The 27,258-nt window shown below is 36.5% G+C and overlaps 1 protein-coding gene across 1 annotated transcript in view; it reads right to left on the bottom strand.

Annotated features, from left to right (window-relative positions):
• LOC136026016 (DNA replication ATP-dependent helicase/nuclease DNA2-like) overlaps positions 1-27,258 on the bottom strand; it is a 107,973-nt gene that overhangs the window by 41,002 nt on the left and 39,713 nt on the right. Inside the window, exons 7-11 of the mRNA XM_065702166.1 lie at positions 25,325-25,503; positions 24,215-24,345; positions 19,047-19,189; positions 13,127-13,292; positions 1,726-1,911 (exon numbers count right to left, since the gene is read on the bottom strand). Coding sequence (XP_065558238.1) covers positions 1,726-1,911; positions 13,127-13,292; positions 19,047-19,189; positions 24,215-24,345; positions 25,325-25,503 — 805 coding nt within the window. The remainder of the gene's footprint in view (positions 1-1,725; positions 1,912-13,126; positions 13,293-19,046; positions 19,190-24,214; positions 24,346-25,324; positions 25,504-27,258) is intronic.

The raw sequence follows: 27,258 nt of genomic DNA, 5'->3' as shown, positions 1-27,258 counted from the left end.
GAGCCAAACCATAAAAAGAGCCTTGGCATTATTTTATACTATTCTTACTTGGTGTTAAATAAAAAGAAAGTTTTTTAACTAAAAGTAAGGAGCGACATTAAACTTAAAACGAACAGAAATTATTCCGTATATGAAAGGGTATGTACCCTCTTCAACGCCCTGCTCTTTACGCTAAAGTTTTTATTTGTTTTAAAAAATAGAACTGTGACACAGAGTCAAACTTTAGCGTAAAAGAGCGGGGCGTTGAGGAGGGGAGTTATATATTTAAAACCAGCATTAAAATCCGATTCTTTTGATGTATCTATTGGTATCAAAATTCCGTTTTTTAGAGTTTTGGTTATTATTGAGCCGGGTCACTCCTTACTACAGTTCATTATCACGAACTGTTTGACAAGTGAAATGTTTTAAAATTCATCCCAAGAAGAAACAAATAGTTTGCTGGAACTATATAAATGAAACGAAGTGATTGAGGCTAATAGCGATTGAGTATAATAGTCATAATTAGAGTATACAAGTTACATGGCTACTGTAATACATAATGCTTTTTAAGTATTTAAAATAAAATAAGTATATGTCAGCCATGTAACTTGGAGGAAGCTTTGGCGTCAGGTACCATTCGTGTGTTCCGGAAAATGAAATTTTATGTTTCGAAGGGTGTATTCAAAAAACGTCTATAAATTGTTCAAGATTCTTTGTTTCACTTGAAACTAGACAACGCGAAATCTGGCTGTGAAATTGGACTTCGACTCCAAGCCAAGTACCATTCGAGTGTTCTGGAAAATGAAATTTTTATGTTTCGGACGGTATGTTCAAAAAAAAGTCTATATATTGTTCAAGATCCTTTGTTCATATTTCACTTGAAATCAGACGACGTTAAACCTGGCTGTGAAATCAGACTTCGACTCCAAGCCAAGTAACAAACGAGTGTTCTGAAAGATGAAATTTTTATGTTTCGAACGGTATATTCAGAAAGTCTATAAATTGTTCAAGATTCTTTGTTCATATTTCACTTGAAATCAGATGACGTTAAATCTGGCTGTTAAATTGTAGTTCGACTCCAAGTTCAGGAAAATATACCATAGTAATAGTACCATAAACCATAACAAAACTATAATAATAGCGATTGAACATAGCCATATTAACAAAAGTTCATATGGCTTATCACTCTAATTATTATACCTAAGACAATTCAAAATAGCAAGATTTCCAAACACTATTAAAATTTGGCTTAAATTTAAAAGTACTGTTCCCATTTAGCAATCACGTGTAGTTCGGCGTTGTGCAAAATCTTTTGCTAATCTATCAACCTGAATTCATGCTACAAACTGATGCAAATTAAACCCCAAGTAGTTTGAATTTTCCTTGACGTTTGTTATAAATTATTTCTAATTAAGTGATTCTTCACTGATATTTTCCTGTTAAATTGGAAGTTATGTATCGAGAGCAGAAGGAATATACCATGACTAAATATTTTTGCTTCAAATAATAAAAGAGATAATTAAGAGGAAGAAACATTTCCAGGAAATAGATCTTCATAATTCCAAGAATTTGTACTCCTATCTCTTACTTAATTCAGTCTAAATGCATTTTCCCACAAAATCTTTAATATCCATCTTTTCTCTCATCCTGTTTTTTTTTACGCTCATTTTTTTTTATATTTGATTGATCAGTAACAGTGGGCATTCGATTAATAATAGTGATCATTATCATCAATAGATATACAACCTTTCAATAGAGGATATCGTCCACAAATCCTTGAGACTGCTTCTTGACCAAGCTTCAGTTTGTTCAATTCGCAACAGTGAAGTCCACTTCTTAAAGAATTCCAGATCTTCATCTGTAAGATGCTTTGTCAAAGTTGGAACTAGGTATGCCATGTTATGGGGTGGCTCTGGAACATCGTTCTGAGTTCTTAAAAAATATAGAAAAAGTTATTTTGGTTAAAGTTAGATTAACTGATCAAACGAAAATAGAAAACAAAATGGAAAAGAATTTACAACTTAAAAATCACGTTCACATCCGTTTATTTAAATATCTATCGAAGCACTCAAAATAAACGCCAAATTAATCTACTTTGCTATTAAAAAGAAAGCACACACAATGAAAAACAAGAGCCAAAGAGCTCATATTGCAATTGTGACGAGGTCGGAAGAGCCAAGAGCTCATATGGCACTTGTGACGACGTCGGAGCCTCAAATCAGGTTCCGACCTAAAAAAAAAACACTGGAAATCCCCCCATCTCTCCAAAAGGGAACGGATCCAGTCCGGTTATGTCAATCACGTATCTAGGACTGGTGCTTATTCTTCCCACCAAGTTTCATTCCAATCTCTCCACTCTAAGAGTTTTCCAAGATTTCAGGTTTCCCCCTTCAACTCCCCCCTCCCCCCAATGTCACCGGATCCGGTCGGGTTTTAAATAAGACTCTGAGACACGAGATTCTTCTAAATGTCAAATTTCATTAAGATCTGATAACCCGTTCGTAAGTTAAAGATACCTTTTTTTTCTATTTTTTCCAAATTAACCGTCCTTCCACTCCCCACCCCCCAGATGGTCGAATCGGGGAAGCAACTATTTATAATTTAGGAAGCAACTATTTATATTGAAAGTTGGCAGGCGGTTCCTGATCCGCCTGTCAACTTTCAGCAATCTCTATATTGATCACGTATGAAGTTTCGGATCTTCTTCATGCTAAAAATTGGGGTAGTCCAGGATTCGAATCAGAGACCTATCACACCCTAAGAGAATCATCCTAAGTGTGGCTAGACCAGCAAGCCACACTTAGGAAGAACAATCTTTTTTTTGATCGGCAAATAAAATTCTTCTCAACAATATTGTTCTCTCACTCAACCCCCTCCCCCCCAGATGATCGAATCGGGGAAGAGACTATTCCTAATTGTGTTGCGAGAGCAACACTTTGGTTTTGTCCCCGTTTTTTTTTTTATTCCTATGCCGCCAATCTCAGCTTATTCCTGGAAACTGGTAAGGGTCTAACCTGTGCGGTTTTTACGGAAAGTGTGGACCTCAGGCCGGATTGATGAATATAACATTACATTTTGGAAAGCTCTGCAAAACTCTTGCCTTGGGCCAAAAAGGATGGTTTTTGCTTGTCCACGAGCCAGAGCCTATGGTGTGCGAAGTGAAGTGGAGCTATATAGCCTATGACAGAGAGGAGTATCTGAAGTTGTGCAGCCAAGCTTTCGTTTCATCAAACCATGTTTCTGCTTTCGAGTGGAAAGCTCCGTTCTAGCAGGCAAGCAGGCAGGCACCACTTTCAAATTCAAGATGGACTAAAATCTATAAGTGTTAAATATATGCGGCAGTTACCCGGCCCCACAGCCAATATATCTTCTTTGATGATAAATAGAAAAATTTACAGAAGCAAAAATGTGGCATTTTCCCACGGATCCGAAAGTGCTGCCATCTATTGTTTCTACCCATTTCTGTTCGTGATTTCAGCTGAGTTATCACTCGGTTTTTCGGACTTGGGATTGCGGTATAGAAATGGTATCAGATGTGCCTAATAAACTTAAAAAGTTCTCTCATTCCTAAAGAAATTGGAGCTTATCCTTTGCTCCTTTCTAAGTGATGATGTTAGAAAGTTGGCCTATGGCAAAAAAAAAATCAACTTTGAACTAAGACAGATAGAATTTTTTTAGACGGCAATCGATAGCTCTTGATGAGCTGATCAAAGTATATGACATCCATTTTTTGGTATAAAAATTCCTTCATGAGGTATACCAGTTTGAAAGTTTCAAGGGGTTAACAACTTCAGTAGTAAGGTACACACTGAAACGAAATCTAGGCTGATACAAATTGTGAGACATATAGAGGACTTGTAAGCAATAGTCGGCTGTTAGGTAATAATCACCTTCGGCAATGAGGGGTTAGCAGCTTTTGCTAGTTGGTGTATCTATTATTTGTTTCCAGTGTATTTCACGGTAAAACCAATTTGGTTCCAGTGGTAAGACATGTAGGGGACTTGTAAGTAATAATCTGCTGTTAGGCTACAGTCAACTTCAGTGATGAGGGGTTTGCAACTATGCTAGTTGGTGTGCCCGTTTATTTGTTTCTGGTGAACTTGATGCCTATCACGGGAGAGGGACTTATAAGTAAGAATCGGTTCACTTTGGGCGAGAAACGGCTGTTAGCTCACAATCATGTTCGGCAATGAGGGGTTAGCCACTTTTGCTGGTTGGTGTACCTATTATTTGTTTCTGGTATATTTGATGGTTAGACCAATTTGGTTCCAGTGGTAAGACATATAATGGACCTGTAAGTAACAATCGGCTGTTGGGCTACAATCATCTTCAGCGATGAGGGGTTTGTAACTTTTGCTAGTTGGTGTACCCATTTATTTGTTTCCGGTGAACTTAATGTCAATCACAGGAGAGGGACTTGTAAGTAAGAATTTGTTCACTTTGGGCTAGAGATTTGTGCAAATTGCATTCGATCTCTTTAAATCTGACAGAATTAAGTGTTTACGCAACGGGTACGAACAATAACATAAAGCAATGAGGTAGTTTCGTAATAATTATTGTCACCTATGGTATTTTAATCCGAAAAAGTTATGAATAGCTTTGTAATACCAAGTAGATTATATAAGATATGGTTCCAAGTTTTCATTCGTCACGATGTCTACGATTGAAAAGGATAAAGTTCAACTGGCTGCAAAGTCAATTTAGTCCCTTCTTTCGATATTATTTTGTAGTTGTTTTTTCAACGCTGAGGAATAGCCTTTGGTCATGTGACCATTACCATACCGTTTTAAAAACATACCGTTTTAAAAACTACGATAGGTTGACAACATAATCATTTAACCGATAGTGAAGAAACAAGCACAAACGAGAATGTAAAACAATGAGATAGTTTCGTAATAATTAATTGAATGTCATCTATGGTATTTTGATCCTGAAAAGTTAATGATGGCTTTATAATACCAACTAGATTACATAAAATATTGTTCCGATTTTTCATCCGCCATGAGGTCTACGATTGAAAAGGATAAAGTTCTACTGGCTTTTTCAACTCTGAGGAATAGCCTTTGATCATGTGGTTACTGATCGATAGCGAAGAAACAAAACCAAAGTGTTGCTCTCGCAACACTTTAGTCAGCGAAGCTGGACAAAGGTTGCCGCAACACTTCACGTTGCCCGGGCAACGTAGGTCTAGTTTAATCTGGTCTGGTCCCTGATACGCGTGATAAGTTTCATCATCCTAGCTTATCTGGAAGTGCCCGAACTAGCAAAACCGGGACCAACAGACAGACAGACAGACCAACGGACAGAAATTGCGATCACTATATGTCACTTGGTAAATACCGAGTGCCATAAATACATATTCGCACATCATTTGATGGCTCGTAGTTTATTCTGATGCTTGGTAAGCCTGTAGATGGGTGTGGTAGGTGAGAAAACAGATGGGCACTTCTCGTTCACTGTTATCACTATTCCAAATTTCATTACTAGATCATATCTTCGACCAAACGAAGTAGGTAAGTTCAAGAGCTCAAGGACATCTTCGTAGTTGATGTAGCGGGGCCCAGAAATGATTTATTTAACCAACTCAGAACTTTGGTACTTTTTAACAGAGTCTCCAGCAACATTTAAACACACATATTGTCGATATACTATTTTATTTATACCTCTGGCCTGAAATGTCTTGGATAGATTCTGAGCTTCTTCATTGAATAGAAAAATATTATCCATGTAGAGCTCATTTAAAGGATCCAAATAAATGAAAGTCTGCTGGGCGAGTTAGGGTAGCATGGGTATCATGAAGGGTCTCAGAACCCAGTTTTCAAACTGTTTCTCAATTTAGAAGTGGCAAATGAGGAAGTACTTACTTATATGCTTCTATTTTAATCCGGACATAAGCTATGTAGCTTTCCCTGGCGACAGGATCTGGCAAACTGTTGAATTTCACAGGTTACAGTCTTGCGTTAATGGGGCAATAATTTCGAGCCATGAAGGGTCCTATCTGCGACCATGTCTCCGAGATTTGCCAATCGGCTTGAGGTCAGATTTTACGGTATTGAGCCAAGTTTTGGCTTGTCTTCCATATCGTTTCTTCCAATCAAGTAATGCTTTGCAAAGTAGGCTTTAATTTGTAAAAGTCTCAGCCGGTCTTTGGCAAACATGGCCGAACCAGGACAAGCAGTGGCGTCGAATGATATGTCGTACTTCTGATCACATCGCTGGCGGATGATTGTATTTGGGCTTCGGTCGCTGACCCGTAAACACAGTATACTCCCCAGGCATTTGTGTTCAAAAGTGTTGAGAGTGTGTGCATCGGTGACTTTTAAGGGCCACGTCTCGCAGCCGTAGAGTAAGACCGAACGGACTAAGGTATCGTAAATACAGGTTTTTGTTTTCCGGTGGATTTCCTTCCTTTTCCATAGCGGCTTCCACAGTTGGGCAAGGACAGCGGAAGCTGATCAAGTGCGACATTAGATTTCTTTGCTACATCTACCGTTGATATTGATGTACGATCCAAGATTCTTGAATTTATTGACAACTTTAATCTGCCTTTGGTTCAGAGTTACAGGGGTAGAGTTCTGTGGGGCAATAGACATAGCTTTGGTCTTAACCTTGAGCCCCACTGGGACAGCAACTTTGGAGACTTTCAGAAGCATGTTCTGGGCTCTGCCAACGGATTCGCCAAGAAGAACAACATCATCGGCATAATCGAGGTCGGTGATACTGAAATCAGGGCTAACCTTGACTCTTTCGAAGTTTAGCATTGCATTTTTCAGTACCAAATCGACGACAAAATTAAATCGTTCGGGAAAGAGTACACATTCTTGCCTCACACCAAAATCCATATCGAATAGCAGCGAATGTTCTCCGTTGGCCCGGATGCACGCTTGTGTGTGTTGATAGTCCGCCTGAATGAGTCAGATGATCTTAGGTGGGACACAGTCCTCTTCCATCACCATTCAAATCCCTCCTCGGACGACTGAATCGAAGGCCGTAACGAAGTCGATGAAGACAGTGACGGTGATTTGTTGATGCTTCGCTCTATGTTCAAAAATTTGTCTCAGGGTGGAGAGTTGGTCAATATAGCCCATGCCGGCTCGGAAACCAGATTGGTTGGGGCCGGTTCTTTCGTTTTGGAATTTTTGGAATCAGTTAAGCAGGATCATTGCAAAGATCTTTCCTGCAATGCTCAATAGCGACACCCCTCTGTAATTTCTGCATTTAGTGCGGTCGCTTTTCTTGAAGACTGGCATTGTAACTGAGTCCTGCTATTCTTGGGGACACCGTCCCTGAGACCAGATTGAGCTGAAGACCTTCTGTAGTTTCTCAGCGAGAATAGGAGCAGCCTTGGAGACTTTGGTCGGGATAGAATCTGTGCCTGGCGCCTTATGATTCCTCAGATTCTTGATTGCCTCTTTGATCTCTTGAATTAAAAGGGGGAGGGGGTGAACATTGACGTTGCTGTATGGAGTTTTTGACTTGGTGGCACGGAGTTGTGGTTAGGGTTGCTTGGCTGGATTGCGGTGGCACTATTATTGGGAGGTGTTTTAGGGGAAGAGATGTTGTGATTGGGGACCAGCAGCTTTTGGAAGTGGTACTGCCATCTTGCGATTATGTTATCTTTTCTTGACAGAAGCGTTCCATCTTCGCCTCTCACTCCAGTTCAGATCTTTTTACTTTTCCCAGTTGCTTCTTTTAGTAGTTGGTAAAGCTTTCCAGTGTCTGAATGAGTAGTAGCCTTCTGCATATCTGCTGTCACGCGGTCCCAGTAGAGTTGCCTGTCGCGAGCGGTAGATTTATGAGTTTCTTTTTCAGTGTTTTGAACCCTGCTAACTTGGTGTTTCCGATTTATTGTTTCTCGTTTAAAAGCTCGATGGTGTCTTCTGAGATCCACTTTTTCCGTTTCCGATTTAGCCTGCCAATGACTTTTTTAGAGGCGTCTGTTATGATGTCTCTGATCTTCGTCTAATCGTCTTCTTTGTTAATGGTGGTTGATTTGTTATCATCGTCCGCGGACAGGATGTCAAAACGGTTGGCCGTACTACATCGTATCTCAGATGTAGTTGCGCTCGTTTCCTGGAGGCAAACTTCATGGTCAGGGAAGCTTTTAACAGCATATGATCGGATCCATTCTTCGCTCCTGTGTCGGCTCCACGGTAGGCTCTACTGTTCTTTTCAGAGCTTCGTCATCGGGAGGATATTGGCAATTAATCAACCTGAGATTGTGCTCTTCCTTCTCGAGAGCGTCAAGTGATCCTTTGGGATGGTTTGTGTTGGAGCAACGTATTTGCCGATACAAAATTATGCTGCTGGGCAAATTCTACGTGTCTCCTTCCACGCTCGCACCTGTCATCCCATCCAAATCTTCCAACAGCTCTTTCACGGTCTGTCTCGCCACTTCCAAAATGGGCGTTAAGATCAGCTCTTAGGATAAGGGTTTGGGTATGTTTTCAATGACTAGATCAGAGCATCGTAGAACACGTCAACTGTACTTTCGTCCGCGGCTCTGGTTGGTGCATAGGCTGAGATGATAGCGATGTTGAACACGTAACCTTTAAGACGGGCCTTAGCCAAACCGAGTGAGATTGGCTACCATTTAACCAGGAATTTTGCTGCTCTAGTACTGAGGAAGAGAAGTGCACTGGCACGAAGGAAAATCATGACGTTCTGCCCGAATAGCATGTCCTAGGTCATGTTTATAGTATCCTAGAAATCACAGGAGCTAACCAAGCGTGAGTATTTTGAAGATCAACGAGCCACCAACAGCCAGTAGTGATATGCTCACAAAAAGTAAGACCTACCATCAATAATACTACAAAATCTAACGCTAATACGACAATATAACACAGAAACGAAAAAAAAAAACAAATCGGATGATATAGCCCAAAAAGCTGAGCTTGTAGGGGACTTAATCAATACAGAAACAATATGAATGCAGAAAAACAAACGGAATCTTGACTTAAAGTGTGACTTTTCTTCATGACACTGTGGAAACACGTGTAGAATTCCAAAATAAAGAAAAAAAATGCTAGGATGGGGGATCCTTCCAAACCACTCCTACAACCCCAACCTCTCCCAACCAGCCTTCATTCCTTGTCACCCTTAAAGAGAATTCACGCAGGAAACATTTTTGATCCAATGAGGAAGTCAAAATGAGGTACAAAAGTGGCTTGGTGATCAACCTAAAGAATTTGAAGCCATATCCATATGAAAATTAGAGCAACGACGGAACAAATGCTTAAATGTTGCTGGGACAGAATTGAAAAGTAGTGAAAGCCTTGAATTCATTAAATAATAATTGAAAACTATATGTGTCTTGAACAGTCTTGAAAAGTGCAAATAAAATCAAACTGAATGTTTGATATATAATGCTATCAATTGTTGAAAGATCATCAGTTCAAGATTTTATTTCACTGGAATTTCATTTTCATTTTCAATGCTGCAATAACTGGAAAAGAAATTTTTTGTAAATATAATTCGTTTTCAGTGAAGCACAAATGACGTATTAGGCTTTAGACTTTTATAGTTAGGGAAGGGAGTAGTATCCAAACTCTTGATTGTAGTGAAGCTATATTTGTCTTGAACAGTCTTGGAGAGAACTAATAAAATTAAACTAAATATTTTATATATGATTCTATTAACTGCTGAAAGATCATCAGTTCAAAATTTAATTTTACTGTAATAAGTACAAAAGAAAATATTCGTAATTTGTTTTGAGTAAAGCACCAATGACACAGTAGGTTTTAGACTTTTACAATGAACAGAGGGAGTGAAATTCAAACTCTTCTTCGTAAATATTTTTGTTCTTTTCAAGCTGGATTTGCATATTCAATGTAAGCTTCACTCGTTTCAAGATTTATTTACTCATTTATATTAGTAAGTATTGTTTGTTTGTTGCTATGATTGTTTATTTAATTTATGTTCCTTTTTGGGTTTCCTTTATGCCTCAATAGCAAAATATTTTTATTCGTTTTAAGCTTGATTTGCATGTTCAATCTAAGCTTTACTCGTTTTGAGATTTATTTACTCGTTTACATTAGTAACTATTGTTTGTTTGTTTGCTATCATTGTTTATTTAATTTCTGTTCGTCTTGGGTTTCATTTATTCTTAAATAGTAAGTTCTGGTTGTTTTGAGTTTGAGTTATTGTAGGTCTCTATTTCTTCTGATCTTAAGTTTAATATGACCTTTACTTTTCTTTAGAAAACTTATTTTTCGGAAAAATTTATTAAACAAATTTTTGTTCGCTTTTGATTGCCAAAGTTTCAATTTTTTTCAAAATTCCCTATTTCACAAAATTTTTTTTATTCCAAAATAAAATACTAGTTTTAGTAAGGACTAATAAATTATACTGAATATTGGATATATGATATTAATTGCTAAAAGCTCACCAGACCAAGATTTCGTTTCACCTAAGCCGGATTTAAAGCTTCGATGCCTCTAGGTCCAAGCGTTCTTGCCGCTCCGTGTTTGCAAGATTTTCAAAGAAATCCCCAAAACCTTGGGAATAGTGAAAGCCGTAGGGCCTACGGGGTCTATTGGTAAATCCCTGTCTAGTTTCACTGCAATTTTCATTGTATTTTCAATTTGGTAATAAAAAAAAATATTAGTAATATACGTAATATATGTGGCGCTTTTAGTAAAGCGCCACAAGCGCAGTAGCCCTTATACTTTTACCGTTAGAGAAACGGGCAGTAACCATACTCTTCTTTGTAGTAAAGACACCATACAGTAGAAGTGCATAACTCCTACTCCCTGAAAACGACCGCGGTCAAACAACTAATCCTTAATCCAATTCCCACGTGTTTTTGAATTCTGTTCTCCCAATTATTGTAATAAAAAAGGTAAACTAATTTTGCAGAACTTTGTAGCAACTTATGTAAGAGAATGGTAGTTCTAAGCAAGAGAATTGATTATATAAGTAAGAAAATGATACTTTTATCGCTAGGGAAACGGGCAGTAGCCATACTCTTGTTTGTAGTGAAGAACCCATTCATTAGAAGTGCATAACCCCTACTCCCTGAAGACGACCGCGGTCTAACAACCAATCCTATATCCAATTCTCACTTGTCTTTGAATTCTGTTATCCCAATTATTATAATAAAAAAAGTATACAAATTTTGAAGAACTTTGCAACCACTTAAGTAAGAGAATGATAATTCTAAATAAGAGAATTGGTTATTTAGGTAAGAGAATCATTACCGTTTTGGAAACCGTTTAGCCGTTTAGCCATACTCTTGTTTGTAGTGAAGAACCCATTCATTAGAAGTATATAACTCCAATTCTTTCGGAGAGAATTGGGGAAAAAACTTTCAGAACTGTTTTTTTAATTAATTATTATTCGTATTTTGATTCCAAAAAGATAAAGTTTTAAAAAAATCTCCTTATTTTAAAATAAGATTTTTTTTTCAACATTAAACTTTCATCAAAGTATCCAAACTAGTACCAAAGTAACAATATCAAAGTACCAAAATGTCAAAGTATAAAAAAGAACAAAGTTAACATGCCATTAAAGTAAACAAAGTATCAAAGTAACAATAATTAAGTTCCGGAACTCAGAGTCATTTTCCAGGGCTGGGGGGTCAACCTTGGAAGCATAGTTATTTGGCCTTTGAACTATTTTGAACGAAATTGATATCTCCAAATTTTGACAGGTTGCCCTTTGAGAAAGGGGGGCGTAAGCTAGTTGGCCATTGATACCTTTTTACTCTTAAAAAACAGCTAGAAGTTTCAATTTACAATCGAATGAGCCCCCTCCAAAGTTAATACGACCACCCCTCCCACAGAACCTTATACTCTAATAATGGGCAACTTACACAAGTTACAATCCTTGCCCCAGGGGCTAGGGAATATTTTTCTAACCCTAAGTTATAGTCGTTTGAATTTTGGACTATTTCGAACAAAATGGCTATTTTTGATAAGATGCATTTGGAGAAAAAAGGCACAAGGGTGGGGGGCTTGTTACTTTTTAATCACTTTCGATTCTTCGATTCTTAAGAGCTTACAACTTACATAAGTTAAAATTCTTATCCCAAATGCTATGAAAGATTTCTCAACCCCAGATTTATAGTAGTTTGTATTTTCGACTATTTTGAACAAAATGGCTATCTCAAAATTTTTATCGGATGTATTTGGGGAAAAAGGTGTGGGGGGTGGGGGTAAATCCCCTCCAATCACTTTTGATGACCCTTAAAAGATAACTAGAGCTTTCAATTTCCAATCAAACGAGCCATCTATGAAGTTTATACGACCACCCCTTACATAAAACCTTATATACCCTTGGGACATAGCTTACAACACTTGTCTCTGGGGGGATGTGTCGACCAGTAAGTTTTTATTATTTGACCTTTAACTATTTTGAACAAAATAGCTATCTCAAAATTTTGAGTGGATGCACTTTGGGAAAAAGGGCCGCGGGGAGGGGGGCTAGTTGCCCTTTGATCACTTTTTACTCTTGAGAAGGGCACTAGAAATTCTTATTTACAATCGAATAAGCCCCCTCAGAAGTTTATATGACCATCCCTTCCAATGTTTCTCGGTTGTCTATAGTTTGTAATTACACATTTAATCGCTTTTGTGATCTTAATTTTCGCATGTAATGATTCCTTACGTTTTATACATAAGTTGGTCTGCTCTATGACTGCAACTAAAATGTGTTTTGCTCCACTATGGATGAGGCTGTGTGAACCTACTGGAACTGAGTGAGCTGTTTGTGCATTCCGTTTATTCGCTTTTTTTAATTGCACAGTCGATCATGATAAGCACAAAATATTGAACTGCTGCATTAATTAACATTCAAAAGACCCAAAAAAGATAATTAATCTCAATAAAAACTGGATTGTCTGCTACAAAAACACATGTCGCACGTGGAAAATTTTGATCCAGAGCAAGAAATTAGAAAATGTAGATTATGGTAAAAATATTACCGTTGCTTTTCCATGTTTTGTGGTAGTTATAAATAAAATATATAATACCGTATATAAATAAAAAAAAGAACTTGTAGAAAAAATAATTTTTTGCCTCCAAAATCAAAATCCATGTTTTCTAGTCTGCGTTGAGAGAAAATCCAATACACTTACCCTAAAAACTACCAATGACCTTTAAAAACACGCAATCAAACCAAAACCTTCCCAGCAACAGTCATATCTCACCTTTGGTATATAGAGCACACGACATTGTATTCACACGATTCACACCTTCTTTTATCATCAAGCGCAGGCGGAAGAACGCTATCCTCAATATCACGAATCGAAAGAGAATTTACTTCAGTAGAGGACAAACGACTCAGCCCCGGTCGCTTGTTCTCGTTCTTTCCTACTAAAAGGAGAGTATAATTAAAAGAGACTAAACTAAGTGAGAGAAAGCAAAGTATTACACCTGGCTATGCAGAAAAATGTTGTTCCACGACAGAATCAAGTTATTGGCCGTGGATGGTTTTCAGTTGTGATTTTTCACTACGTGCAAATTTCTTTACATAGATAATAAATCTGTGAAATATTCTTCGCTAGAAAAAGAACTCAAGGTACATTTTCAGAAAGAGGTTGTTAATAAAAGTGTTCATAGTAGTCATACATTACACTAAGATGAATATTTATAGCATTGAATACGTTTAGATACTAGTTAATCAATGGGTGAGATTACTTGTGTGGGAGATTTTTCATTTTTTACAAAGAAAAACTTTTCTTTGATCTAAAAATCTACTTCCTTCGTGTGTTTTTTTTTATTGGTGTCTTTTGATTCTACACTAAGTAGAAACTTGAGGAAGGAGGTATACCATCACATTCTTAAACCTTCTCTGGTTTTTTGGAATTACAGTCGTTCACCAACAATTCTGGGAGAAGGTCAAGATTGCCCTAAACACTCACATTAAAATCCATTTCGTGACCCTGTATATTGTAGCCTACTGATCACAAAACCTGAAGATGCTCGTACAAATTATTTTCAGGGAAAGATAATGTAGAATGAGACAACTTAGCCAGCGAACTGTAAGGGTCATAATCAGACAAGGACGCACACACCCTTGTACAGTTCAAATACATTATCGGATTGTCTTGGTCTAAGAGCAGAAACATAACAGCTTATATAAGAACACACAAATGTGATTATGTCAATAACCATCGTGTAGAGGTCGAATACAAGTCGTCATTTATCGTTACCTCCCGTGTATGTTGGGATTTACTTCGAGAGACCTAATTACTGCGTTTAAGATGATTTATTGAAAACGGAGTGCAGGTCCAGAAGGCGCTGACTTAAATTATCGATTGTTATTTCCTTTTTTCCTCTCTGTTTTTCGTTTTGTTAAAGGAAATCTAGAAACTTTCCTTTATTTCTAAAAAATTACCAAAATATGTGACCTGAAAACTGGCAGAATTCTAGCAGTGTTTCCATTTTTTTCAAAAATCGTGCAAAAGCCGCTTGAAATCAGCATATTTTCGGTAGAACCAACGAAAAGAAGGTAAAAAAAAAGTGCTAAGCGGTTTCTGATAGGTGGTTTCGGACGCGTTTTGAAAACATATTAATGTGTTGCTATCATAAGCTTTAACCAGAAAAATACGTCATTATAGTCTATTTTTGGTGTACTCTCAATCATTAGATTTTTCAGCAAGACACGAACAACAAAAGGTTCTAAATCATAAGCTTTTAGCACACCCCGAAATTTTTTAAATTTTTCTATTTTTGACCTGTGCATAGAGAAGCAGAATCAATCGGATAAGAAATTTAGTACCTGTATTGCTTGAATCGCCTCGTGTACTCCTGACTCACTGATGCAATCTACACATACACTCACTAAATATGAGACACTAAAACTATAGTTAAATCGTTATGCCGCTCTTTACTTTTATTTGAAAGCTGTTTTTATTTAATACTATGTGGTTCAAGGTTTAAAATTCGAGCTAAATATGTTCGGGCTGTTTCCCCTGAATCTAACATAATAAAAAAAACGAAGTTAATTTTCCTGAAGTTCGTCAACTAAAATTTGATTGGAACCAGGAATAGTCAGAACTTCGTTTTTTCAGTATATCGTGAGGTTTCCAAAAAAAAGAACAAAAAAAGTGATATCTCACGATAAACAATTAGGTGTAGAAGTACTTGTTCTAAATATGAAGCCTTATAAGAGGATACTGAGATTTCTTGTATCGTAATTACTGATGTGTTTTCCGGGGCTTTAGCTGTTCCCAACCCTTGACGATTCTATGAATGAGACATTAATAAAACACGCTTGTCAAAGGGGAAAAAACAGGTTTATAGTCAGCACAAATTCCATGAGCTTTTTCATTAGAGGATTTAACTGTAATTTTATCATCTCTAAGGCCAAGGAGTGCTTTTAAGCCGTCACTAAGAATAATTCGTTCATCCTCAACAGGTACGGAAATGAAAACTTTCCTCTGCTCTGGTAAATAATAAAAAGTAAAAGATATGCGCTTGCGATCTGCCACATTATTGTTGATTACTTTGCACAGGTCACATGTGCTTTTTCGATGTTACACGAGTTGTCCTCCCGTGATATATCCTGTATGTCCTTTAGAATACAGTCACCTGAAGCAACTTCAAAGTTACTTTCAAATTTGAATTTGTCCCAATAGTCACTTGTCTCGTGGATTGTTGGATATCCCTACAAGGACGTTATGCAGATATGTCACACGAGAATCATTGGGATTAGATATTTTTAAGTTTTCATTAACAATCCAAGAATCAAATTTAGGGTAGAAGTCTAGCCAGGAAACTAAGAGTCGTCTATTGTCAATATTTGGCCAGTAAAGGACCGAAGTACAATAAAAAGATAGATAATGTACATTATCACGGCATGGTTTCAACCCCTAAGCTATAAAACTAATATTTAAAGCAAGCTAAAATATGCTCAATGTGAAGTATGCCGATTTCATAATGCTGATTAAAATAACAAAACTGAATGACGAAGAACAGAGAATCGAATGATTTATTTGATTAGCTAGTGCTACCGACCGATTGTATCAGTAAATAATAGTCAAACCATAAATTTATTATATGTTAAGCTTGAAAACACAATTACACTGCATATACTATACTCAATAGACCAATTAAAGCAAGCTATGTAAAACCAAAAAAGTAATCTAGCTCTGCCACAGACTAGTGTTACTTGTACTGTATTGACTATAGTTATTTATGAAAGTCTCAATTTTAAGTTTCCTGGTATGTGTGGAATCTCCGAGGAGCTGCTTAAAAACAGCGATGGCATTACTCTGTTATGGATCCAAAGGCTATTCAATGCAATACGAGATTCGGAGATCATCCCGAAAGACTGGCGTGCAGGATTAATCCTACCACTGTGGAAGAGAAAACGTTCCCGGAGAGACTGAAAGAACTATAGAGGGATAACGCTCCTCTCGATACCAGGCAAAGCTCCTTTCTACGGTTTTGTTGCAGCGATATTTTGCACGCCTCTGATGAAAAAACAGAGTTATGCCGGGCCGATCAACGACAGAGCATATATTCTCCATTAGACAAATCACCGAGAAGGCGAACGAGTTCTTTCAGCAAGCTTTCATTACTTATGTCGACTTCAAGGCAGCTTTCGACTCTATTGATCGTGATTCTCTACGGAATATCCTTCCTAATATTGGCCTCCCGTGAAAATATGTCCACCTACTCAGTGTCATGCATCAAGAGACTGAGAGCTGTGTGCAAGTGAATGGTAGACGTAGCGCGTTCTTTACTGTCCAGTAAGGAGAGGAGTCAGGCACGGTTGTTCAGTTCTCCTGAGGTATTTAACTGTATAATTGGTAATGTTATGACTTGCTCAACCCGGAAGTTGAGCTTTGGAATCAAGTAAGGGGATAGAGTTGTGATGGATTGCGACTTTGCTGGTGACATAGCACTAGTCACAAACTCCAAGTCACTGCTTCTCATGGCTTTAAACACCCTTCTGGGTGAAACTGCAAAGACAGGACTGTCTATTAATCGGAAGAAGACGAAATTAATGGTGGTGCAGCAAAAGTCTGACGTCGACAATTCTAATTAATTGGTCGCCGGAAACCAAATCAATGTGGTTGACCACTTCACTTATCTTGGTTCTATTATATCATCGGATGGTTGCATCGACTATGAAGTTGCTGCCCGCGCGGCCAAGGCTACTGCCGTCTTCAGCAGACTGAACGGTGTTTGTAAAAAACCAATGATTAAACAAGACACCAAAATGAAGATCCTTGGAGGGTCAGTTTATTCGATCCCGCTATATGGAGCTAAAATATGACCTGAAACTGTAGCTGTCCAGCGCCTACTCAACACTCTTCAATCTTAATGGCTTCGGACAGTCGTAAGAATCCGATGGACAGACTTTTTCAGCAACAACCGCCTACGAAGTTTAACTTCCCAGTCACCTTTGTCACACCTGGTTGCCAAGAGGACACTTCGTTGGTTTGGACATCTTTTGCGATTGCCTGTCGATACTCCGGCACGGATTCTTTACGACTTTGAACAAACTAGCAGTGGCTGGAAGTGTCCAAGAGGAAGACCCAAGTTCCAGTGGAGTGATAGTCTCGGGAATTTACTGGACCAAGCTGGAATTTTGCTGTCTGATGCAGACGACCTTGCTGCAGACTGTCCCAAGTGGAAAAGGCTGATGACCCTTTCAACTGGCAGGAGGATTAAGTAAGTTAAGTAAGTGAGTAATCAAACTAAAAAACTAAACTAATAGCATAAATCCTTCATTGTCGGTTTGATATCAACTGGTTTTATTTATATATATTTCACCTACATTTAAAAATTAGGTACATAAATTATATAAAAGTCCAAGTTTCGCCAAGTTTCGCAAGTTTTGTTATTTCAAAAAAGAATAAAAAAATCCACCATTTCTTTTAAAATTTGCTCATAAAGCCTCTGTTTTATAGGGGTTATTTCTGTAATTTGGGTTGTCACTGGGACTGTATGAACCATGTCATATACAGATGCAGAGTTTTACTTTTGACAGTTCTTATCAGAATCGCTTCAAATTTTAGATCCAACACAATTAGGGGATATGGGAATAATCTGAGCGTTAAGACAAGTTTTCTTATGACTGATACTTTAAAAGTGGACAAGAACTTTTAATTAGCAATAAAACCACCACTTTCCCTAATCACTTCGACGATTTCTTCTACATAATGAGCCGGGGAAAAAAACATATATGGGAAACAAACGGTTCTTCAGTAAGTTAACGTTACTACGTTGACTTTGATTTCAATGTGAAATCATGTGCTTCCTCATAAACAAAAGTAAGTTTTTTAGCGAAAAAACTTAAACTATGAAGGTAATTTCCAAATTAGATAATTCTTAGATTTGCCCTAGAGTTCGAAAAAGGTGAAAAGTAAGCGCACAGCGACAAATGAGGGCAGAGGACTGAAGATACCAGTCGGGGAGCTCAGGAGCCCAGTCTATAGAACATTTGAATTATTTATTCATTTGGCTATTAAAATCAATAATTTTCAAATTGATTGTAGCGAATATTACTCACGGACCAAAAGAGGATACGCAGATTGTGTCTATTTAAAACTCCGAGTCTTAAAGAATGGTTGCTTCTGGCATTATTAGTCAATATTGGGTCTCGCTATTACTCATGTACGATGTTGGTATTCCCTTCAACCAAGAATTAAACTTGCAAACATACAAAAAAGAAAACAGAAACTGTATTTTTGTTGAAGATAGCTTTAAACCATATGGGATGTACTCCCTACGTACACTCATAGATCTCTCCCCACCTCACATAAAATTGGAAGATAGTACACATAAAACACATTTTTGGGTTTAAAAATACCGTTTTTACTTGAAAAAAGTGTGTGATACCCTCCCATACGAAAACTTTGGCTGCATTTACCTAAGAATTTCGTTTCCTTCACGCATACACTTCAAAACAGGAAATAAGCAGGAAACACACTTCAAAGCAGGAAATACAGGAAAACAGGAATTCAAAACAGGAAAACAAGGAAATATACTTCAAAGCAGGAAATACAGGAAAACAGGAATTCAAAATAGGAAAGCAAGGAAATACACTTCAAAGCAGGAATTACACACTTCAAAGCAGGAAAAAGCGAACCAGAAGACTTTTTTGTTACTTACATCTATTAGTTTCAGGAAAATGCTCATTCTGTTTTCGGGATATAGAAGGAACTGCACTGACGTAATAACTAAGTTCATTTCTTAGTTGAATTAACCCACGTTTCTCATGGACTCCTGCTGGGATTTCTTGCATTGCACCATCCCTGAAAAAAGAGTTTTAAAACAGGAAGAAGCCGTGTTCAAAACATTTCACCCATCAAAAAAGTGTATAACTAGCACATTTTTCTAAAAACAGTTAGAAAGTGAAAACTTTTCTACAATCTGACTTTATTCAAACTTTACATTTGTACAGGCATATTTATATCATACGAGAACAGTGGAATCAGATGTATATTCACATTGTAAGATAAATGAGAGATGCGCAATGATCAAGACAAAAAACGTTACAGCACTCTATACTCATAGACTATCTAACAAAGTTTATATACTGCAGGGAGACCCAAAAAACGGTCACCGTACATATTTTCTATTATCTCTCCTTAATTCAGTTAGTCTTTTCCCTTATTCTCCAGGATATAGTACAGTCACTGTCAATGGACAACCGTAGAAACCGATTGGAGCTCCAGCTACGAACATGGTCTACTGAAAAAAAAAAAAAAAAAAAAACAACTAGAAGAGAGGCTCCTACAAGAAAGTGAATGAATCGTAGTGACTAACAAAGTCGAGCTGTTTTCCCCTTCAGTCCCCGCTTCATATAATAGACATTTGCAGCTTTCGTCATTTGATGACTTAAAAGCTGGATTTAGTGTCCAATTTTCTATCCTTTTGAATAAAATTGAATTTAAATATATATATATATATATATATATATATATATATATATATATATATATATATATATATATATATATATATATATATATATATATATATATATATATATATATATACATATATATATATATCCTGTACAAGAGCCACATCAACTAGAAATGAGATATCGCTGTAAAGCTTTACACCATCCTCAAACAAGCTAATCGTACTACATTGAGTTACACTAGTCAAATCATTAATGGATATACAGAATAAAACTGGTCTAAAGAGGCCATCTTGTGGGACTCCATTAAAAAACTATTCTCCACTACATTATAAAGAAAAGAGAAAGAAAATCGAGCGAATATCTAAATATTATTAAGATGCTTTATTGGCTTCATATTTTTATTTGACACAGAATGGATAACAAAAAAAAATCATAAATCCAAAGGTAATAAATTTTGCTACTTCTTTTTATACCGAAACGCTGCAAACTTCAATGAATTTGACAAAAATTTTGGCCGCCAAGGCGTAGAACTTCCCAAAAAAAATGTTCGGGATGGTGATTCAACTTTGAACTAGGAATTTAAAGCGGATTATTTCCTCCATAATCATTCTATTTTCTTTTTCAAGTGCTTCAATTCTATTTTTCAGAGCTTCAACATAATTCTTTTTTCTTTCTCCGTAATTTTTGGCTATCTGCCCAGCTCTAGTTGTGTTATTGCTGCATATTCTGTTTCGTCTTTTGGTGCGAGGTTCGTTTTGCTCAGTTTCGCCTGGCTCTGTTTTATGGTTATATCTTGACACAGTACTGCTCTTCCTTCCTTCAATGTGTAATAATTTTTGGCTGACGCTATTTACCTTCCCTTTTCTTCGTTTTTCCAATGCAATTTGACTGGTTTTCCTGGCTTTTACTTCATGTTCCAAAATTTCTTCTGGCATTTTCCACTCATCGTCTGAATCTTCTAAGTCAGAAAACTCATAGCCGCATCTTCTTAAAGCATCATCCTTAATTTCACAAGCTACATCTATGTCAAAGTCATATTCAAACTTCAAATTCAACAGACAATTTGATGCTCGTGTATTATAGCGTTTAGTAGAATTCTTAACAAGATCAAACGCGCTAGCCATTTCAATGTTCAATGCTTCACAAAATTAAAATTACGGGTTGCTTTTGACAATAAGGCTATTTTACAACTGAGATGTAACAAGAGCGAACAAGTTTGTTATATAGATTCTGGAGGAACAGCTGACTTTTGGATCTTAACCAATCACAGCGAGAGTACAAGATGGCGTCACTTCACATCTTTTACCAGCTTCTTTGACAAGAGGAAATTTTGTTGGTGACTGTTGAATTTTCTTTTATGTTTTTCTTTTAATTATTGAAAAAAAATAATATGTTGTAATTATTGAGACAATTAAAAAAAATTGAGTGCAAAGTAATTGCGTTCAAAATTAAATTAATATCATAGTGCATTGGTCATTTCTAGATTTTAAATATATTTCATAATATATTTCATATTAACGAAACTTTATATACAAAGATTGAATTAACTGCTAATCAGTCTTAAATGCAACAGATTTGGATTCTTCTACAGTTGATTTTCATTTTAACTTTCCGCGTTTCAATGGTATGATCTGGGATCTAAGAAAAAAAAAGCAATTTTTATTTAGAATTTCAATGCAATTAAAACAATATGCTATCTTAGAAATTTCAATCCATACGAAGTTGGTTTTATTTTTGGGAAAATTGCAGTTTTGCTCCACAAAATGTCAGAATAGATCACTTTTGCGGAACACAGTTGATGTGTCAGGACATTGGTATCATGTCATATTTAGACAATTAAATGTAATAGATTCCAAAAATCCAGTTTTTTGGGAAACTTGTATTTTACTCCGGCCAAATTACTTTTGGTCACCGAAAAAGCCTACTAGAACTTTGGATATCCGTTTCAATGAGCCCTCTCCTGATCTCCTAGGACCATTGGTTCGGTCTATATATTTCATAATATATTTCATAATAATGAAACTGTATATACAAAGATTTAATTAACTACTAATCAGTCAATAGATAAATGCTAATGAATACTTTATATACTAATATTATTTATTAAATACTACTAATAAATGTAACAGATTTGGATTCCTCTGCAGTTGATTTCATTTTAACTTTCCTCGTTTCGATGGTATGATCTGGGATTTAAGAAAAGAAATAGCAATTTTTATTTAGAATTTCAATGCAATTAAAACAATATGCTATCTTAGAAATTTCAATCCATATGAAGTTGGTTTTATTTTTGGGAAAATTGTAGTTTTGCTCCACAAAATGGCAGAATAGACCACTTTTGCAGAACATAGTTGATGGGTCAGGACAGTGGTATCATGTCATATTTAGGTAATTAAACGTAGGAATTAAGATATTTGATTATTAAAGCAAGTCTGATTTCTAACAAAGATATCTACTATACTTCAAAGTTTTTGTTTTCTTTTTTAAAGTTTTTGAATTTTCGTAATCCCTTGTTAAAAATATATATAAATATTTTCGCAGATTGCTATTTTTTTGCTTGTGGAATGTGGAATTTTGTTGTTGTTCTCTATTTCAGAGAAAGATCAAGCTTTTTTAAGTTGTTTTTTCCCAAGGGGTGATTGTACCGAACCAATGGTCCTAGGAGATCAGGAGAGGGCTCATTGAAACGGATATGCAAAGTTTTAGTAGCCTTTTTTGGTGACCAAAAGTAATTAGGACGGAGTAAAATACAAGTTTCCGAAAAAACTGGATTTTTGGAATCTATTACATTTAATTGCCTAAATATGACATGATACCACTGTCCTGACACATCAACTGTGTTCTGCAAAAGTGATCTATTTTGACATTTTGTGGAGCAAAACTGCAATTTTCCCAAAAATAAAACCAACTTCATATGGATTGAAATTTCTAAGATAGCATATTGTTTTAATTGAATTGAAATTCTAAATAAAAATTGCTTTTTTTTTCTTAAATCCCAGATCGTACCATTGAAACGCGGAACGTTAAAATGAAAATCAACTGTAGAAGAATCCAAATCTGTTGCATTTAAGACTGATTAGTTGTTAATTCAGTCTTTGTATATAAAGTTTCGTTATTATGAAATATATATAAATTCTAGAAATGACCAATTCACTATGATATTAATTTAATTTTGAACGCAATTACTTTGCACTCAATTTTTTTAATTGTCTCAATAATTACAACATATTAGTTTTTTCCAATAATTAAAAGAAAAACATAAAAGAAAATTCAAAATTCAACAGTCACCAACAAAATTTCCCCTTGTCAAAGTAGCTGGTGAAAGATGTGAAGTGACGTCATCTTGTACTCTCGCTGTGATTGGTTAACATCCAAAAGTCAGCTGTGCCTCCAGAATCTATAAAACAAACTCGTTCGCTCTTGTTACATCTCAGTTGTAATCTTGTAAAATAGCCTTATTGTCAACAGCAACTCGTAATTTTAATTTTTTTTTTATTTAATTAATTTTGTTTCCCAAGAGTGAATTTGATTTACGATAAAATCCCAATATCCTTAAAAGCTGAAAAAAAGTACAATGTAGTTTGAAAGTAACTTTTCTGTGGTCTATTGTAACCCTATAGGAGTAAGCATAGCAATTATCCACTGAATCAGCAGCACAGACAAGGGAGCGTCAAAATCCTTTCTCTAAATAGAATTTCAGATAAGTGTTTGAAAGTAATCGGGATTCTCTCAAAATAACAAAGCATAATGAAAAGCAGATGACGACCTTAGTAGACGGTTCCAAACAGAGCCCGATATGAAACAGGTCTGTTTGCCTTTACTTTCCTTCGGGTTGTTCTTACGGATTTTCGCTTTGTGCAAGACCCTAGAAGGTGCTATTTTAATTTCGGATTTCTTGAGAATAGTATTAATGAGTGCAATCATTTTTAGGACAGTCTTAAGGGATCCATACATGCATAGTCGGCTTCTATGACATAATTATTTATTTGTTATTCCATTTATTTAGTAGCATATAAATAAGGGAATAAATAAGATATAAAACTCGAATTTGAGATAATGCAAAGAAGACAAAGCATACAAGAAAAATGTACAATGTTATCCTAGCTGTAGGGGCAAGTTACGAAATGATTGAAGAAACGTAAAAAAAACTTACTCATTGAGGCACTTCTACAACCAAGGAAGATGGTAGAATGGGCGGTTGAGCCTAACGAACATAGGGAACATGGAACTTACAGGAGAAAGGAATTTAGCAAAAGAGCAACGCACTCTAAGCGATGCCGTCGATGCCTAAAATACTTTGATTGAAGGTAATATCCCTCACATGCAAACAAGTGGGATGGACTTATTAACAGTTGAAACACCATTTGATTATAAACTATAACGCAATAACAGCTTCAATAAAACTTACCTAAGGTAAAAGAGCAAACCGGAAGTAGGATCGTCGTTTAACTCCTCCCTGGCCATACAGTAGATGATAACTTGACCTTTGTGCTCAGCTGAGAAGCTGGAACGCCCAGTTTTCACTTCCAAAGGGAGCACCTATAATATATGCCACAGAGATGCAACAATAAAATCAGCAGTAGTACATTACATATGGTGGCGTAGCAGACACATCAGTTAGATTTTTTTTTATCTAAAGAGCATTCTTGCCATTATTAATCCGTCAACAACAAAAATTTGTTACGTTGATTGACTAAGTTAAACCTTAACAGTATGCTACAAATAGGATTTTGGATTTTGTAGATCTTCTAGTGATTTAAAAGACAAATAGTACTATTTTTGAATCACCATTGACCCCTGTAGAGATAGAAATATGAATTTACTTTGAAGAGAAATTATATTTAGGCCCTGGTTAAAATAAATGACGACTAGTGATGTGTCCTTGCCTTGCCAACGGCACCATAGAACCAATTAAAGCCGGAGTGTAAATGGACTTACTCATGCTAGGAATATGACTGACAATATAGGACAAGACCTAATAAACACTTATTTGTCACTTATTGCGACCCCTGCAGTTAAACCTTTACTTTGACTTTACTTTGAAGAACAATTATAGTTAGGCCCTGTTTAAAAAAAAGTGACGACAAGGTGTTTCCAAGATAATTTGAAAGTTATCGCAACTTTTAGTTTTTCTTCGGTCCTAGTAGTGCCTTTTCCTATTATGACTTCATGTTTAAAATTTTTCTGTTTTTCTTTCTTTTTTCCAATTTTTCTTGCACGTTTGCCTTCCTCATATTTCTAATCAGCTTTAAAAAAATCACCATTCTAGTTTCACTAATTTGCGGTTTACTTGACTCAAAGCAACCAGCATCTGATTTTATACATATAGATGTACTAGAAGTCCGAGCTTATTAGTTTAATTAACATTTTGGAGTCAAGAGACACGCTGCTTTAATGCAGTCGAAATTAGCTTTTCTCAGGCTTCTGGAGTGAGAGCTCGAGGAAGAAAAGTTAATATTCTAAGAGAGTGGAGACTACTAATTTAGAGCGTCTGGAGCTCTTGTAAACCGGCCCTTACCCTTTTCTTTCCTTGATTTTCGACTTCGAAGCTGACATCGATTTTTCCCTTCATACCATAACGCGCAGACCACACATTTTCTTCAATATCTTTTAGCTGAGAAATCCTGCCGCTCCAAACAGACGCCGGTTTTGTTCTCTTCTCTGTAGATGGCAGTGTAGGCGGGAAAACATTTTGACCTAGCATAAACGTTTTAATAATAAGGTTATAGCTCCATTTCTAGTCACGAAACAACTTCGATATAGTGCCCAGCATCAGTCAAAGGTATAGTTTATCAAAAATTCAAATTGGAAAAGTTAATTTTGTTGAAAATTACTTTCATCTGACCAAATTTTATCAAGAGGGCCAATAAGTGCCGATAAAACCTTTTCTATGTCCCATATATAGAATAAAATAAACGATAGAGTTCCTCCAGGGCCATTGCTGGCACATTGAGCGTCAAATCGACGTTTCGGTTGCTGGGTCTTTTTTATAGGGACAAGTAGCAAGCTTGTTACCAAACGTTGCTGCGGCGGGGAGGGGGCGGGGTGATCGAACCCCGACCCCGTATTGCCAAGCAGAGCATGAATTCACTATGCTACAACAGAAAGGGTATGTCCCATAGTTAGAGGAATAGAAAGAATTGCTAATTCTTTACTACATTACTACATTTTCACAAGATGATTCGGTTTCGAAGGTCTATCTGAGCGAGGAAAAGGTAATTCTTCAATATACACTAAAGAATAGATTAGTTTATATTATTTTCACCTGCATAATTTTCGAGGGTTTTGAAGCTGTCTTTTTTTTTATTCCCGTAAATTTGTTTTCGTCATTAGTTTTAACCTGAATCAGTGTCAAATGGCGACTCTTTTACATTTGATTTCTTTTTTTTTCAAAACACAGTTTGAATTTTTGGTTACTATGGGCTGTGGTTGTTTACGAGATTGCAGCTATTGCTGCAGCCATGATTTAAACTGATCCTTTCACTCTTGGGGTATAAATTGATTTAATTAATTCCCTATTTTTTCCATAACACAGGTCTCTCTACCATAGGAGACATATTTTTAGATTGTGACCTTTCTGGGAAAAATAGCTTCTTTGACATTATGACGCAGCGCCATGTTTCACAGAAATGGTCCCAGGGGGAGAAAATGAAGTAGAGTGAACCTAGGCACACCCCCCCCCTCCTATCACTTTCGGCTCTTAAGAAAGAGCGATCGAGCTATTTCCATTCAAATGGAAATGCGAATAATGGTTATTTCTATTCTAGCGCCATTAACTTATTTGATAAACCTGTCTCTAAGAAGTGGTGTTTTTCCTTTGATACTAAAAAAAGCAAGACTAATCCCTCTGCATAAAGGTGGCCCTCAGGACAATCCATCGAACTTCCAACCATATCAATATTATCTGTTTTCTCAAAAGTTTTTGAAAAACCCTTACAAAGACTACTTTACCAGTTTCTCAAAAAAAAAAGGATTTTTTAATCGTCGTTAGTTCGGCTTCAGACCTGGTCATTCAACAGAAGACGCTCTGGCATCCTTAAGCTTATTCATCTACAGAGCACTTGACTCAGGTCTTCTGCCAGCTGTTATACTGATTAACATCAAGAAAGCATTTGACAGTATGGATCATACAATCTTACTGGGAAAGCTGGAACACATTGGAGCGAGAGGGATAGCTCTTCAATGGTTTGAATCTTACCTTCAAAATAGGTGCACCTACATTGTACCGACCCGAAGAACGACACTACTATGAAATTTGGTGTGCCCCAAGGATCGATCCTCGGTCCTTTTTGTTTTTAGTCCATGTAAATGACCTAACTCATATCCTTAACCCGAATCATGACGATCCAAAATGCTGTAACCTACGCTTTGATCAAGCGCTTCAGCGGAAGCTTGAAAACATCATAAAAGAGACCTATCTGTGGATGGATGCCAACAAACTTGTCATCAATG

The sequence above is a fragment of the Artemia franciscana genome, chromosome 4 (genome assembly GCF_032884065.1).
Source record: "Artemia franciscana chromosome 4, ASM3288406v1, whole genome shotgun sequence".
Taxonomy (NCBI): domain Eukaryota; kingdom Metazoa; phylum Arthropoda; class Branchiopoda; order Anostraca; family Artemiidae; genus Artemia; species Artemia franciscana.
The sequence above is the reverse complement of the archived record's forward strand: the minus strand, read 5'-3'. Positions and strand labels throughout refer to the sequence as shown.